General features: G+C 43.4%; 1 protein-coding gene across 18 annotated transcripts in view; it reads left to right on the forward strand.

The window, feature by feature from the left end:
• The window catches only part of nrxn1a (neurexin 1a), a 50,433-nt gene that overhangs the window by 17,779 nt on the left and 19,706 nt on the right, over positions 1-12,948 (forward strand). For 11 of the 18 annotated variants that reach the window (XM_037463935.2, XM_037463937.2, XM_037463926.2 and 8 more), the window contains 8 exons: positions 1,165-1,466; positions 2,448-2,471; positions 4,341-4,502; positions 6,240-6,311; positions 6,619-6,843; positions 7,485-7,632; positions 8,467-8,597; positions 9,476-9,728. In XM_037463935.2, coding sequence (XP_037319832.1) covers positions 1,165-1,466; positions 2,448-2,471; positions 4,341-4,502; positions 6,240-6,311; positions 6,619-6,843; positions 7,485-7,632; positions 8,467-8,597; positions 9,476-9,728 — 1,317 coding nt within the window. The remainder of the gene's footprint in view (positions 1-1,164; positions 1,467-2,447; positions 2,472-4,340; positions 4,503-6,239; positions 6,312-6,618; positions 6,844-7,484; positions 7,633-8,466; positions 8,598-9,475; positions 9,729-12,948) is intronic. The other 7 variants (XM_037463929.2, XM_037463939.2, XM_037463938.2 and 4 more) reach the window with 1 other exon arrangement.

A 12,948-nucleotide genomic window follows, 5' to 3' on the forward strand; every position in this document is an offset into this window, starting at 1 on the left:
TGCCCCCCCACTCTCTTTCTCTCTCTGCAATGGTTCCTCATCAAGTGTCTGTCATCTCCAGCCTGACCTAGCTGGTGCATGTTAAATCCCCCTTGGGTTCTCCTCATTATCGTGAACCACAAGTTTATGCCGGAGGAGAGGAAAAGGAGGGCAAGTCGACGTGCTCGGCGTGAATGGCGGCGTGAAACTTGTCGGGAGGTGTCAGAACCATGGGAATGGTGGTGAGGAATTAACGCTAGAGCGGATATGCGAAGGAAGGGGGATGCGGGGTGAAAGAGAAAGATGATGTCGCCCCTGCTTGCATGCCATCACAATAGTATGAGCATTTTTTCAGGAATGCGTGTGTGCAGATTTGTTCCTCTGCTGGCTTGCGTTTATGGCTTTGCATTTCTGTATGAGTAGGTGTGAGAGAGTAGATAAGAGAGTGTGAGCTTAAGGATGATGGATTGCAAAACCTTGGTCTAGTGTCCTTGGGGGTCACTCTGTGCGTGCAAGGTAAGTAGCCATTGGCTGTCTGCTTCTTATTCTGAATTGTAATTGGCCAATCGCACCTGCTTCGGCTGCCATGACGCATCATCAAAACCCTTTCGACCTCTACTGCTGCTGCGCATTTTTCCCTGTGCAAACACACGCATTCTTGCTTTTGACGAACATCACTAAATGACCCATGTAGTCAAACAAGACCACATCACTTCAGACTGCCAGCACAGCTGTTCCCTCAAAAGGGAGGATGGCAGGTTTCAAAACAAGTTTGGAACGCTTCAGACTCACTACTGTCTCTCTCACATCCACACTGTTTAATCTCCAACCCACATGAGTGATCAAAGCTTGTTTACACACCACTCCCAGTACGATTAGAGGTATGGAAGGAAGTGTTTATTCCAAGTGCTGGCATCAGTGCGGCTTTGTTCGACAATAACAACATTTTCAGCATCTCGAACAATATGTGTTGTACCGTGCATCCAAATCAAATTTATCCAGGCCCAGCAGAGCTTTGTTTGACTCGGCCGGCTCTGATGAACACCCACCATTTCATCATCTTTGAGCAGTGTGGGAAGGAACAATGTAGCTTGGATGTTGTAGCCATCATTATAATAATGTTCAACAAGTGTGTAATTGCTCCACACTTCCCTGTTCTTCCTCCCCTCTCCCTTTCTGTCTCAGCTCGCGAGGAGTACGTTGCCACCTTCAAGGGCTCTGAGTACTTTTGCTACGACCTGTCGCCCAACCCCATCCAGTCCAGCAGCGATGAAATCACGCTCTCTTTCAAGACGCTGCAACGCAACGGCCTGATGCTTCACACCGGCAAGTCAGCCGACTACGTCAACCTAGCACTGAAGAACGGAGCCGTGTCGCTTGTAATCAACCTCGGCTCCGGGGCCTTTGAGGCCTTGGTGGAGCCCGTCAACGGCAAGTTCAACGACAACGCCTGGCACGACGTCAAGGTCACCCGCAACCTGAGACAGGTAACCAGACAGACAGGAGGTGGAGGAGTGAGCGACCGAGCAAACAGGAGGTGTAAAAGGATATTAATAGGCCTTGAAGACAACGTGAAGGGTCACAGGGTTGGACGAAAAGACTACAAATCATAGATTAAGGAATGGATGGAAGCTTGCTTGGATTTCAGTAGGAGAATAAATTATTGGAAATCGGTGGATGATTAACTGGCAACAAATTCCTTGTTTCACCTCGTCTCTTATGAGGATTTCCAGGAGAATTTCAAAAATGTGAACAGATGGATATTTCCCAGGTCTAATTTCCATTTTTATGGTCAAAATTATTATTATTCTCAGTTTTACTCCTTATTCTCAAGGAAAATGGTTGTTAGTTATTTATAATTCCTTGGTTAATAGTTTCGGTATGCACCTGACTTTGGTGAACCACAGTGACTGCTGCAGGTGTTTCGGGGGCAGTGGGCGGCAGAAAAGAATTTAGTCAGCGGGAAACAAATCAATGTAGAAGCGGTCAGTGGTCTGTTGTCCATCCGCAGTGATGCTGTGATAGGAAGAAAATACCTGAGATCTTAGTTTACAGTGGGTTAACCACAAGACCAGCACTGCCTTCAGCTCTAGGTGAGTGATTTTTTAATTGTGTGATTTTGAAATTGAGTGTGTCAGTGAGTGAGTGAATGAGAGAGAGAGTGAACTACAGAACTTGGAGGGTCACGGGCACTCTGGTGCTTGTAACCCACCTGTGCCCTGCCTCCACCGTATGCCTGTTTGTACTACTAACTTGACTACTAACTTTACTAACCTGCTAGTGAAACTAACTAACCACCATCCATGGAATGATTCATTCTACTAACCCTAACCTGTGCCCTTCTCCTAGCAAAACCACTCCAACCAACCTGCAAACCACAGCAGAGGCCTTCTAGCTTTCCTTTTTTTGTTCCCGAAGTTGTTCTGTTCACAGTTTTTTGCTTTCCTTTCTCCCCCTCTCCTACAAAGCACTCAGGCATTGGACACGCTATGGTAAACAAACTCCATTGTTCGGTAGATATCATTCTAATTGTTTCTTAGTTTGGGTTTGCCCCGTGTCTATTTCCTTTTTTGAACCATAGACTTCAAAACTAAACCACTAAAAGGATAAATGCGGTTGGTAATCTTTTACGCTTAAAAGCCCCCGCCCCCTCTCCCCTCCTTGCCAACTACTTTTTTTTTTTTAATTCCCCAAATCTGTTTTTTTCACCCCATCTCTCTGTGATTGACATGTAGGAGTGTACTGATTGGCTCATCCCTCACCTGCACGCAAATGGCGAGCTACCCCCCCCCCTTCCTGCATGGCGTGATTCAAAATTTCTTCCCCTCTCTGACCCTTTTTTCTTTCTTTCTTTTTCTTCTTTGGATTTTCAGTCATTCACTCTGCCACTGCATGTTCTCCATGTTGCAACTGATTAATCTTTCCTCATTTTTTGTGTTTACTGTGTCCTCTCTGCCAGTGGTTGCATGCATGAGGAACAAGCTGCATGTTTTTGCACCTACATATATATATGTATATATATATGTGTGTGTGTGTATATTTTTTTATATATGTTTACACACATACATGTATATATGTACCTAAACCATATAACGCCTGTGTGTGTACCTCAATATGTCTGTGTTCGTTCATGTGTCATATCATTCGGACTCACTGATCTAACACTACCCCCCCCCCCTCCCAGACCACAAACTAACCTGACTAACACCATCATCACAACTCACTCTAACAACACAACAAACATAACATCATCACAACTACTAACAGCATTGAAACCATTAACCCTAACCTCAGTAACCCAACACAGCTTGGCCTGATACAAGTAGCGCTACTGTGGCTGCCAGCAGTGCAACAACTAACATCTACTAACAAGTAAATCGTACTAACACCTACTGAAAAGCACGAAGAAGCCTGCAGAGAATTTACTAACACCTGCCTGGCTGAGCCTGGCTGAGCGAGTTTGCCCGGCAAGGATAAGCACCTTCAGTGAGAGGGGACTGTAGATGGAAATGTAAAGACCTCACAACCTGTACTGACAGTTGAGCATGGTCAGTACTGTACTGTAGAGTATCGGTGCAATAACGCACCGCTAACTTTGAGTTATGTGTGACAGGGATGGGAACCTTTGCAAGCCAAAAGCCTCACAGCAGCTTGGCTGGTTAGATTATACTAACCACTTATTAGGGAAAGTTGATTGTGTATTCGGAAGTAAATCTGCATCTTCCACTTGAAAGATAAAATGGAGTCTGCAGTAGGCACATAAGGAGGAAAACATTCTATGTGAAAGTTGAATTACCAGATAGTAAAACTAATTCTGTACAAATGCTGGTTAAGTTTGTTGGGGGAGGTCAGTGCAATGCAGAGACAGAATGACATGCTGTTTGAAGTTTAGGTGTGAAGAATCACAGTGGACCATTGGTGGCACTGAAGATTTGGGGAATCCTTGTTAATCGCCTAGAGGATCTGTTTGTCATTCTAACTGATAAACTTCGACCAATTAAAGCAGGTGCACCACATGGTGTGATTTGTGCACAAGAGTGTTTTTCCAACTTTGGGCAGAGTGAGCAAGTAGCATTTAGCAGTATATAATAACATACCTCTCATAGCAGTGATACCAGCCAAGGCAAGAGGCAGCACTATTCAATCACAGCACACATTTAGCACTGATCCACACCAAAAACGAATTCCTAACAGCACAACCAGACAATTCCCCCAAACAATCAGGCCTTCCCACCACAATGCATACACATTGGTTACCAGAGTAACGGGGGCTAATTTGGCTGGTCAGCGCCTAGCTAGCGCTTAGCGCTGCCTTTGGTGTGAGTATATAGCGTGTCCTTTCCCTGTGCTTTGTTGTGTAGGTGACCATCTCAGTGGACGGCATCCTGACCACCACGGGCTACACCCAGGAGGACTACACCATGCTGGGCTCTGATGACTTTTTCTATGTGGGAGGGAGCCCCAGCACAGCCGACCTGCCCGGTTCTCCAGTCAGCAATAATTTCATGGGCTGTCTCAAAGAGGTGGGAGGCTTGCATAGTGATCGCCTGTGCGTGAACAACCTGTTAAATGTACTCGTACTAGATGATTTTTCCAGTATACTGCAAAACGGCAAATGTTTGCAAAATTACATTTAGTCAAACTGCTTTTTGTCAAAATATTAACTTCAATTTGCTCAGAATTATTTAATGAGACTGAATGTAGACTGAAATTATCTGTGCTCACCCACTTCTTCACAATGTAATTCCACTGAAAGACATTACATACAAATTAAATTAGTTTGTACACTCATGCTGCACAGATTTTCTATACTCTCAAGTTTTAAGAAACTCTTCTCTTCTCTTCTTTTTCTCTTACTTTCTGACTTAATTTCTTCGTTCCTTCCTTTTCTGTCACACATCACGCCAGCATTTCACACACATAATCTTATAAAGTGCACAAACACACATACGCACAGAGAATTACATCCATTTGGCACACACACACGGGCACACGCCCTCCGCAGCATCAGAGAGAATCAGTGATGAGTGTCGTTGAGGTAGTGGAAACAGCACAGGCTCTAACATGCTAATTAGCTACGTCACAGACATGCTCCATCCATCCACTGGGCTTGAAAAGGGCCGCAACACTGCTATGAAAACCCACATGACACACTGATGACAACTCACCAATACACTTACGCCTACACATAAACACAACTTCAGCCTACAGAGACGCGTGTATAAGCACACCGCGTGTGCCAGAATGCACCTTTATACCCAGCAAAGCGTACACGAAAATATTGAGACACAAATGAACACAAATATGCACACGCAGCAACAACAACTACATCATCACATCCATTATATATACATTCAGCCTGAGTCTCCCTTTCAGTTACACAGACTCAGAGTATATGCAAAGGCATAAACAAATATCCCAAGGCGACAGATGATGTGCCAAACAGAGAGCTTTCTGTATCGATGGTGAATGCGCTCTGTGTTGCTTCATTAAGACTGATGGTGTTTAAACGAGGCTGCTGCTGTCATAGTGAACCCTCCACTGGCACATTTGCATATATAACATGATGATATGATAATCCGCGTTAGCAAATTAAGATGTATGCAGTGAATCATGCGCATGAGTGACCGTGGCTGTAACCATTTGGTGAATTTGGTGCGGCGCGGGCACACACACCCGCTCACTCCATTTTGGGTCGCAGTTGCCTTTCACACTGACACAGAAGTACACGATAACACACAAAAAAATCCAATCAAAGGTGCAAAGCCAATAAAGAGAGGAAATGTTTTGCAGAATTGCTCACGGGTCACAGAGAGAGCTCTGAATTAATAAAGCCGAGCCTGTGTACGCCCGTCTCTCTCGACATCAGAATGCTCTGCACAAGCACACTCTTTACACTCTATGCTGCTCTGTCAGAGAGCGTACTGTGTCAGGGAAAAGAAAGAGAGAGAAATAGAAAAGGGCAGAGAAGACAAAGAGGCAGAAGCATCCTGCAAGTGCCAGGGACGAATAGCAGTCAAGATGATACTGGAGTGGCTCACCGCTTCTAAGGTTGTCACTTTTATATAAAAACATTCTTGAAAAGTATCTTAACTGAGATGAAAGATTAATGGATTTCAGCATTTTCTTTTCTGATTTCTGAAAAGATTGATCAGAGTTTGTCTTATTGTTGGTTGCTACAAAGGTTATATATATTTAAAGTGCAGTACGTTTAATAAAAAAAGGCTTATGTATCATTTTTTCCCTTCAATCCCCTCAAGGTGGTGTATAAGAACAATGATGTGCGGTTGGAGCTGTCAAGACTGGCAAAACAGGGAGACCCAAAGATGAAGGCATGTACTTTCAACATTAAGTACAACATTATCCTCTTTTACACAAAACATGGGGATCATTTGGTATCACTGTCACCATTTAGGCAGTGTGATTCATAAGTTAATGAGATTATATTTTTGAGAGGACTGGAAGACAAAGGCTTAGTGTATAGACTTTGTCTTTTAGTCCGTCTAAACCTGGAAGCTATTACCTTCGTTTGAATCCCAGGCTGCAAAAGAACCATTTTGGTCTTTATGTTTAACAAGCCATTTTTTGAAGGCCTAAACCCATAAGAAAGTATTTTTATTTTAATTTTTCCTGCCTCAGGTAAGTGGGGTGGTGTCCTTTAAGTGCGAGAGTGTGGCCACGCTGGACCCCGTAACCTTTGACACCCCTGAGTCCTTTGTGGCACTGAGCAAATGGTCGGCGAAGAAGGCCGGATCGATCTCGTTCGACTTCAGGACCACAGAGCCAAATGGCTTGATGCTCTTTAGCCACGGCAAACCCCGGCAGCAGCAACACAAGGACCCACGCACACCTCCTACTCTGAAGGTGATAATACATATCTATTTATATTCTCAATTTTTTCTAAAATACCGGGGCTGACCCTCTACAGCCTGAACTATCATAGTCATTCTGAGCTAAATGCTAACAACGTCAGTATTGTACACAATGACATAGATAGCATGCTGATGTTATAATGTTTATCATGTTCATCATCTTAGTTTGCATGTAAGCATGGCAACTTTTACTAATTAGTACTAAACCGAGCATTTAGCCGGGATTTGACTCCAAAATCGATCAAACATTTTTTTATTATTGATGCAAACCATATGCAATCTCACTTTATGCACAAAACAATCCCGAATGGTAGAAATTATACATTTAAATCATCCTCTGCTTTAAAACCATTGAATTCTTGATTGTACCTGAAATTTTAAATTGGAACGGAACTCCAGAATTGAGGCAATCTAGAAATCTCCATTGATCACAAGTCCAATTTAGTTTTCATAAATGCATACTAGTTTTTGCTCAAATTGAATAGGATTGCTCAAAGAATCTGATTATAAATGGATAGACTCCGGCCCAATCACCGTATTGTAACTTTCAGCTATAATTTGCATTTTTATTGCCAGCCATCAACATTGTCTGCTTCTCACAGAATATTAACACCCTGTCTGTATGGCTTTCAGGTGGATTTTTTTGCCATCGAGATGCTGGACGGGCACCTCTACTTGTTGCTGGACATGGGTTCAGGCACCACCAAGACCAAAGCTATCGACAGAAAGGTCAACGACGGAGAATGGTATCATGTGGACTTCCAGAGGGACGGACGTTCAGGTACACTCACGGCTCTCTCTCTGCTCTGATGCTATCTCTGAACACAAAGGGGGAGAAGGAGGAGGTGGTGGTATGATGAGTGGGCAAGTTTGAACTTCAGCGTTTTATAGTTACCACAAGCCAGCGAGGCTGTGCGGCTGCTGCCACCCGTCCGCTGTCTGTACTTGATTTAAACTGAGTTGTAAGGGTGCTATGCCAGTTCGACACAGTTGATATGCAGTAGCACCATCACATGTATTGTAATGTGCTATCACAATAACACTGAGACCATGATTAAAGCATCGGAGGCTTCGGAGGCTTTTTCAGGCTTCCGGTGGATCGATGCATAAAAACATTCTCAAACAATTGATGTTCCCTCCTATATGTATTGTATTCTGGTCCTTTGAAGACATGAGGCAAATGTACAGCACCCGGATTTAAAGTGCTTCTCATCCTTATATCAATATAATTAGAGTTCTCATGCCAGTAGTAATTGCTTTCTAGAAACCCACAGTGGTAGCAGGAGTCCTTTCAATGGGGATCTGGTTAGTTTACTTGACTCTTCCAACATCTATAAAGAGATTAATTATTTATTGGTGACAGCATGTTGGATGTAGCCCTTTTAGCCTTGTGTGAACTTAAGGAGCCAATTCATGACCATTGTAGTTTAATTTCAATGCTGATTAAAGAGGTAATGAGTAGTAGACGATGATGAAAAGGAGTAGAAAAGAAGAGGGGGGGGGTTTTGATGATTGTACAGATGATGACGGTAGTCATAATGGTGGTGGTAGTGGTGAGGTGGGAGTGTGTTCACATTGAAGGTCATGATGATTGCAGTTGTTTCGATGTTGCCAGGAACCATCTCGGTGAACAGTGTGAGAACAGCGTACACGGCTCCGGGTGACAGCGAGATCCTGGACCTGGATGAGACTTTGTACCTCGGAGGACTCCCGGAGGACCGCGCTGGACTCATTTTCCCTACGGAGGTGTGTGTATGTTGATAAACTAGGTTGATAACATTAAGCTACAGCAAACATTCAATGATTGAACTAATCGCTAGACAAAAAAGTTTCTGAAACTATGGTGTTTGGTGTTTTTTTCTTCCCTTATTTAAATATTTATTTGGGGATTTTGAACTGTTGTATGAATTCACCTTGAGCTCTAGGAAATGTGAGATGCATTTTTCACTGTGATATCAATCAATTAGGGATATAATAGCCAGATTAATTAAAACAATATGCTGAATATGCTTTCTGTATCTCTATCCCTCCATTTTAAATTGGTTTAAACTTTGTAACCATCATATCTGGTCTTTTAGATTCAATTACTGTACAGGAAATTAGATATTTTTCAAAGTTGTGCTCTTTCGTCATTGACTTATCCAATTTGTCTTTAGTCTTTTAGTTAGTTTATTTTCTTTTATGATGGGTTTTACAAATTTTCTTGTTATTATTATTATTATTAGGCAACTAACGTGAATAGCAGTGTTGAGGGAAGAGGGGAGATGAGGATTAATTCATTGCTCATTCAATCAACTGAAAAGTCAGTAAGGGATTCTAGACCACAGTCAGGACCAAAATATGGATGAAACAATAAAAACACATTGCCAAACAAATTAAATTAAATCTTGAGAGTAAGTCAGAGTAAAAATGAAATTGAGCATTTCTCTTTTGTCTTAAGGAACAAATAAATAAAACATTTCAGGAAATTGTGACAGAAACGGCCTTCAGTTTCAATAAATAGCAGGGAGTTCTAGCTTTTATCCGTGCTTTGAAAAAGCTGCGTGATTCAATGTGACTTTGTTGTACCACAAAGCCCTCTTCCTTCACGTGAAACTACTTAACACCGGTGACATCTTTCTCAGGTGTGGACGGCTTTGCTGAATTACGGCTACGTCGGCTGCATCAGAGACCTGTTTGTGGACGGGCAGAGCAAAGACATCCGGCGGCTGGCCGAGGCCCAGAGAGCGGTGGGGGTGAAGCCCTCGTGCTCCAGAGAGCCGCCCAAACAGTGCCTTTCCAACCCCTGTCAGCACAACGGCATCTGCAGGGAGGGCTGGAACCGCTACGTCTGTGACTGCTCGGGGACGGGATACCTCGGACGCTCCTGTGAGAGAGGTGAGGCGGGACATGGCGGGGTCGCATCAGTGGGAAAAGGACGAGATTGACACTTTGGAATAAATGCTGAAGTCACAATAGAGATGAGTAAGCTAATTACAGTAACCATCCAGCGATGTTTTGGGAAACGTGTCATAATGACAGCTTTGTCCTTTTATCTTTGGACTTGAGAGTTTTGAGTAATGCCAAAGAGAAGAGTGACAGAAGACAGATGGTCTAGTGTGATCAAATCTGAAATAACTCCATTTATTACTGAAAATATATAAATTTTCTTTGGTGATAAATCTTTTTCATTGTACCTTTATGTTATGCTTTTTATTCCTTTAAACGGTCATTCCTGATCTTAATTACATCACTTAGTACTAACTCTGATATGTGCTAAAATCTACCATCATACAGATTCATTGTAGATAGATATTTGTCTCATCTATTATAATAATAGCCCGCAGTGGTCCTGGGTGATGAAGAATAGGATGGTGAAAATGAAAAGAGAGTAGCAGGTGGAAAGTTGGGGGGAAAAGGGAAAGGAGAAAACAAAAACAAGACACAGATTTCTGTCATTGGCTGTTTCTTTTATTAAAAAACAATTGGCGGTAGTTAGATGGAGGCAGGTAAGGGAGAAGATCAAAATAGGGGTGGAAGGAGAAGAGGTGGGAGCAGGCAGAGCGGTCTGTTGGACTGCTGTGGCTGTAAAGACTGGGAATCGATGGGTCAGGAAATGTGCAGAAAGCAGGGTGCAGGAGCTGTGACCGAGGAGGGCGGAACCACCGGGTCGGAACCGCCATATGACAGCAGGTGAAGCGATGAGGAGGGATGGGAGATGGGAGTAGAGAGTCTGACAGAAGAGAGAGTTGTGAGAAAAGGTATGAATTCGGTCCGAGAAAGGGAGAAATTGAACGTCGGGTAAAAAAGATTGGCAGAGGGACTGATACGGGCCTGTTGAAAGAAGCGAGATGGAGTCAGACTAGAAGACGAGAAGAAATGTTGTTTGTGCCACAACTGCTGACGTGTCTCAAGTGATGATTGTGCTATCATCTAACACAAGATATAGACCGAAAGGTGTTGATATGAAAATGTCTTATTTCCGAGGACAAACATCCGCAGTGCACATCTATCACAGCAACGCAGCCTCTCGCTCTTTCTCTTAGCTCTGTCCTCCTTCGTCTGTCTTTTTTTCCTCCCTCTCTGTGTGCATTGAGGGGTCACTAACTGGTGGTTGGGTGGATTAAAGGAAACACAGATGGAGAAGCAGATGGAGAGAGTGATTGGCCCTGTTGACGCCTTCTACCTGCGGTTTTCTCCCTCCCTTTTCTTTCCCTCCACCGCCCTCCTCCTCCTCTCTATCACTCTTTCGGCTTTGTACCCCCTCTCTCTTCTTAAATGAACAAAGATGGTCGCTGCGCTCCTGCTCCGAGATGAATTTTTTATTTTGTAAAGATCAGTCACACATATTTCTGGCGACACATTAGTGCGACACATTTTGACACATTTTCAGCTCTCTCCTCCTGCTCACTTGCTGTTCACACTGGTGGGTTACTGTTGTTCTTGCTGTCCCGCTTTCGCAACGGAATCCCACTCCTCCCCAGAAAAGACAACAATGGATGAATTGTATCAGAATTTCACCCGAACCCTTGAATTGTAAAAAGCTTAAAAAGTCTTCTTTATTCAAACAATAAGCAAATATTTCTCACGTTTCTAAACACATTCTCAGTAAATTAAATCCTCCATCCCGGATTAGTTATTGATAAGCATAAGTCATTACCCAGTCAAGTTCTTATTGCTCTCAAACAGTTTTGGTTCCGCAGGGTAGGACAGAATTCTGTCCGTTCATGGCATTGTTGAAGGAATAGTTCAACAAACTCACAAAATTACCATTTGTGTATAATACTCACCAGGTGTTACATTGAATCCTTGAAGAAATATTTTTCTCACACACCTATGTTGTGAAGGGAGAATCTAAAAGTGGAGAAAAGTCTTGATTAATCAAAATACAGTAAATGGAGCCCCTTTAAAAACAGTAAAAGTAATATCAAAACATCCCAGCTCCTTTAAAGAATTCATTTTCCCAATGTTCATTTTTGCCTTTAACACAAATATAAAGTATCAGGAGGCTTATTCTTCAAGTACCCGTTCTGTTGATGACACATCTGGCGTGTGCTGCAGGTGTTAAATGATGCGACCGAACGCAACACGGTCCGTGTGCAAGCACTTTGTCTTCTTTCGCTTTCCTTAAATGGGCTTCTGTACTTGCTTCCCACCAACTCTCACAGCTCGGTAGTTGGTTGGGTGCCGCGGTGAGGAAAATTTAGTCAGCTGTCTCCCTTATCGGAAATGTGTGCCTCTGTGTTTAGTGTGCTTTGTGCAGAAGTTTCTGTGGATGTTAGTTATGTTATCTGTGATATAACAGGCCAACCACCTACTTTTTCCCCTTAAGTTAATGAGGTTTCATTTACATTTTAGCCACGAGCTCTTCTCCCTCCTCCCCCTCCTTTCTATCTGTCTCGCTCTCTCCCTATTTTCTCTCTCCCCCTGCTCTCACTTGACTAAACCCTCCTCTGTTCACACTTAAATTCGCTCACTTATTCTGACATGCACGCACAAACACATACGCACACTATCTCTCTCTTTCCCTCCTTCTCAGCTCATCAGTATTCATGAGGCCTCCCTCTCTTCCTGTTCTCTTGTTTTTTTTGCCTTGGCTCCAACTGTCTCCCACAAAAACAGGGAGAGCGAAAAGGGAGGGAACGCAACGGAGGAGTGGAATGGAGAGATACGAGAAGAAGGAAGAGAGATAAAGACAGAGAGACGTGGGGGGAGTGTGTTTAGCTTTGTATTTAATTGGCCAATAAAAACAGGGTTCTTGGAGGTAAACAGTTTAGTGGTAGGGGATTGGCCCCAGCAGGTAGCAGGGAGAGAAGATTATGAATATGTAAATGAGTATGGAAAAGACATTAAAGCGGGATCACCTGAGCTTGTTACATTATTACTCCAGAGTCCGGCATGTCAGCGACGGCGACTAACACACTCGCCGCCGTGCATTCTGAGTCAACCGGATAATAAGGGCCAGCCGACCAGCTGCAGCTATTTTTACATCTTCTCTTGTGAGGGAGTGATGATGAATTAGGGATGGATCTTCATGGAAAGTGATGGCGGGATTTTGTAGGCAGCAGGTTTAGAGTTTCAACAGGAAGTGGCAACCTAATTAGTCATGCTTAAACCT

Source organism: Pungitius pungitius, chromosome 21, assembly GCF_949316345.1.
Source record: "Pungitius pungitius chromosome 21, fPunPun2.1, whole genome shotgun sequence".
In the NCBI taxonomy this organism is placed as follows: Eukaryota; Metazoa; Chordata; class Actinopteri; order Perciformes; family Gasterosteidae; genus Pungitius; species Pungitius pungitius.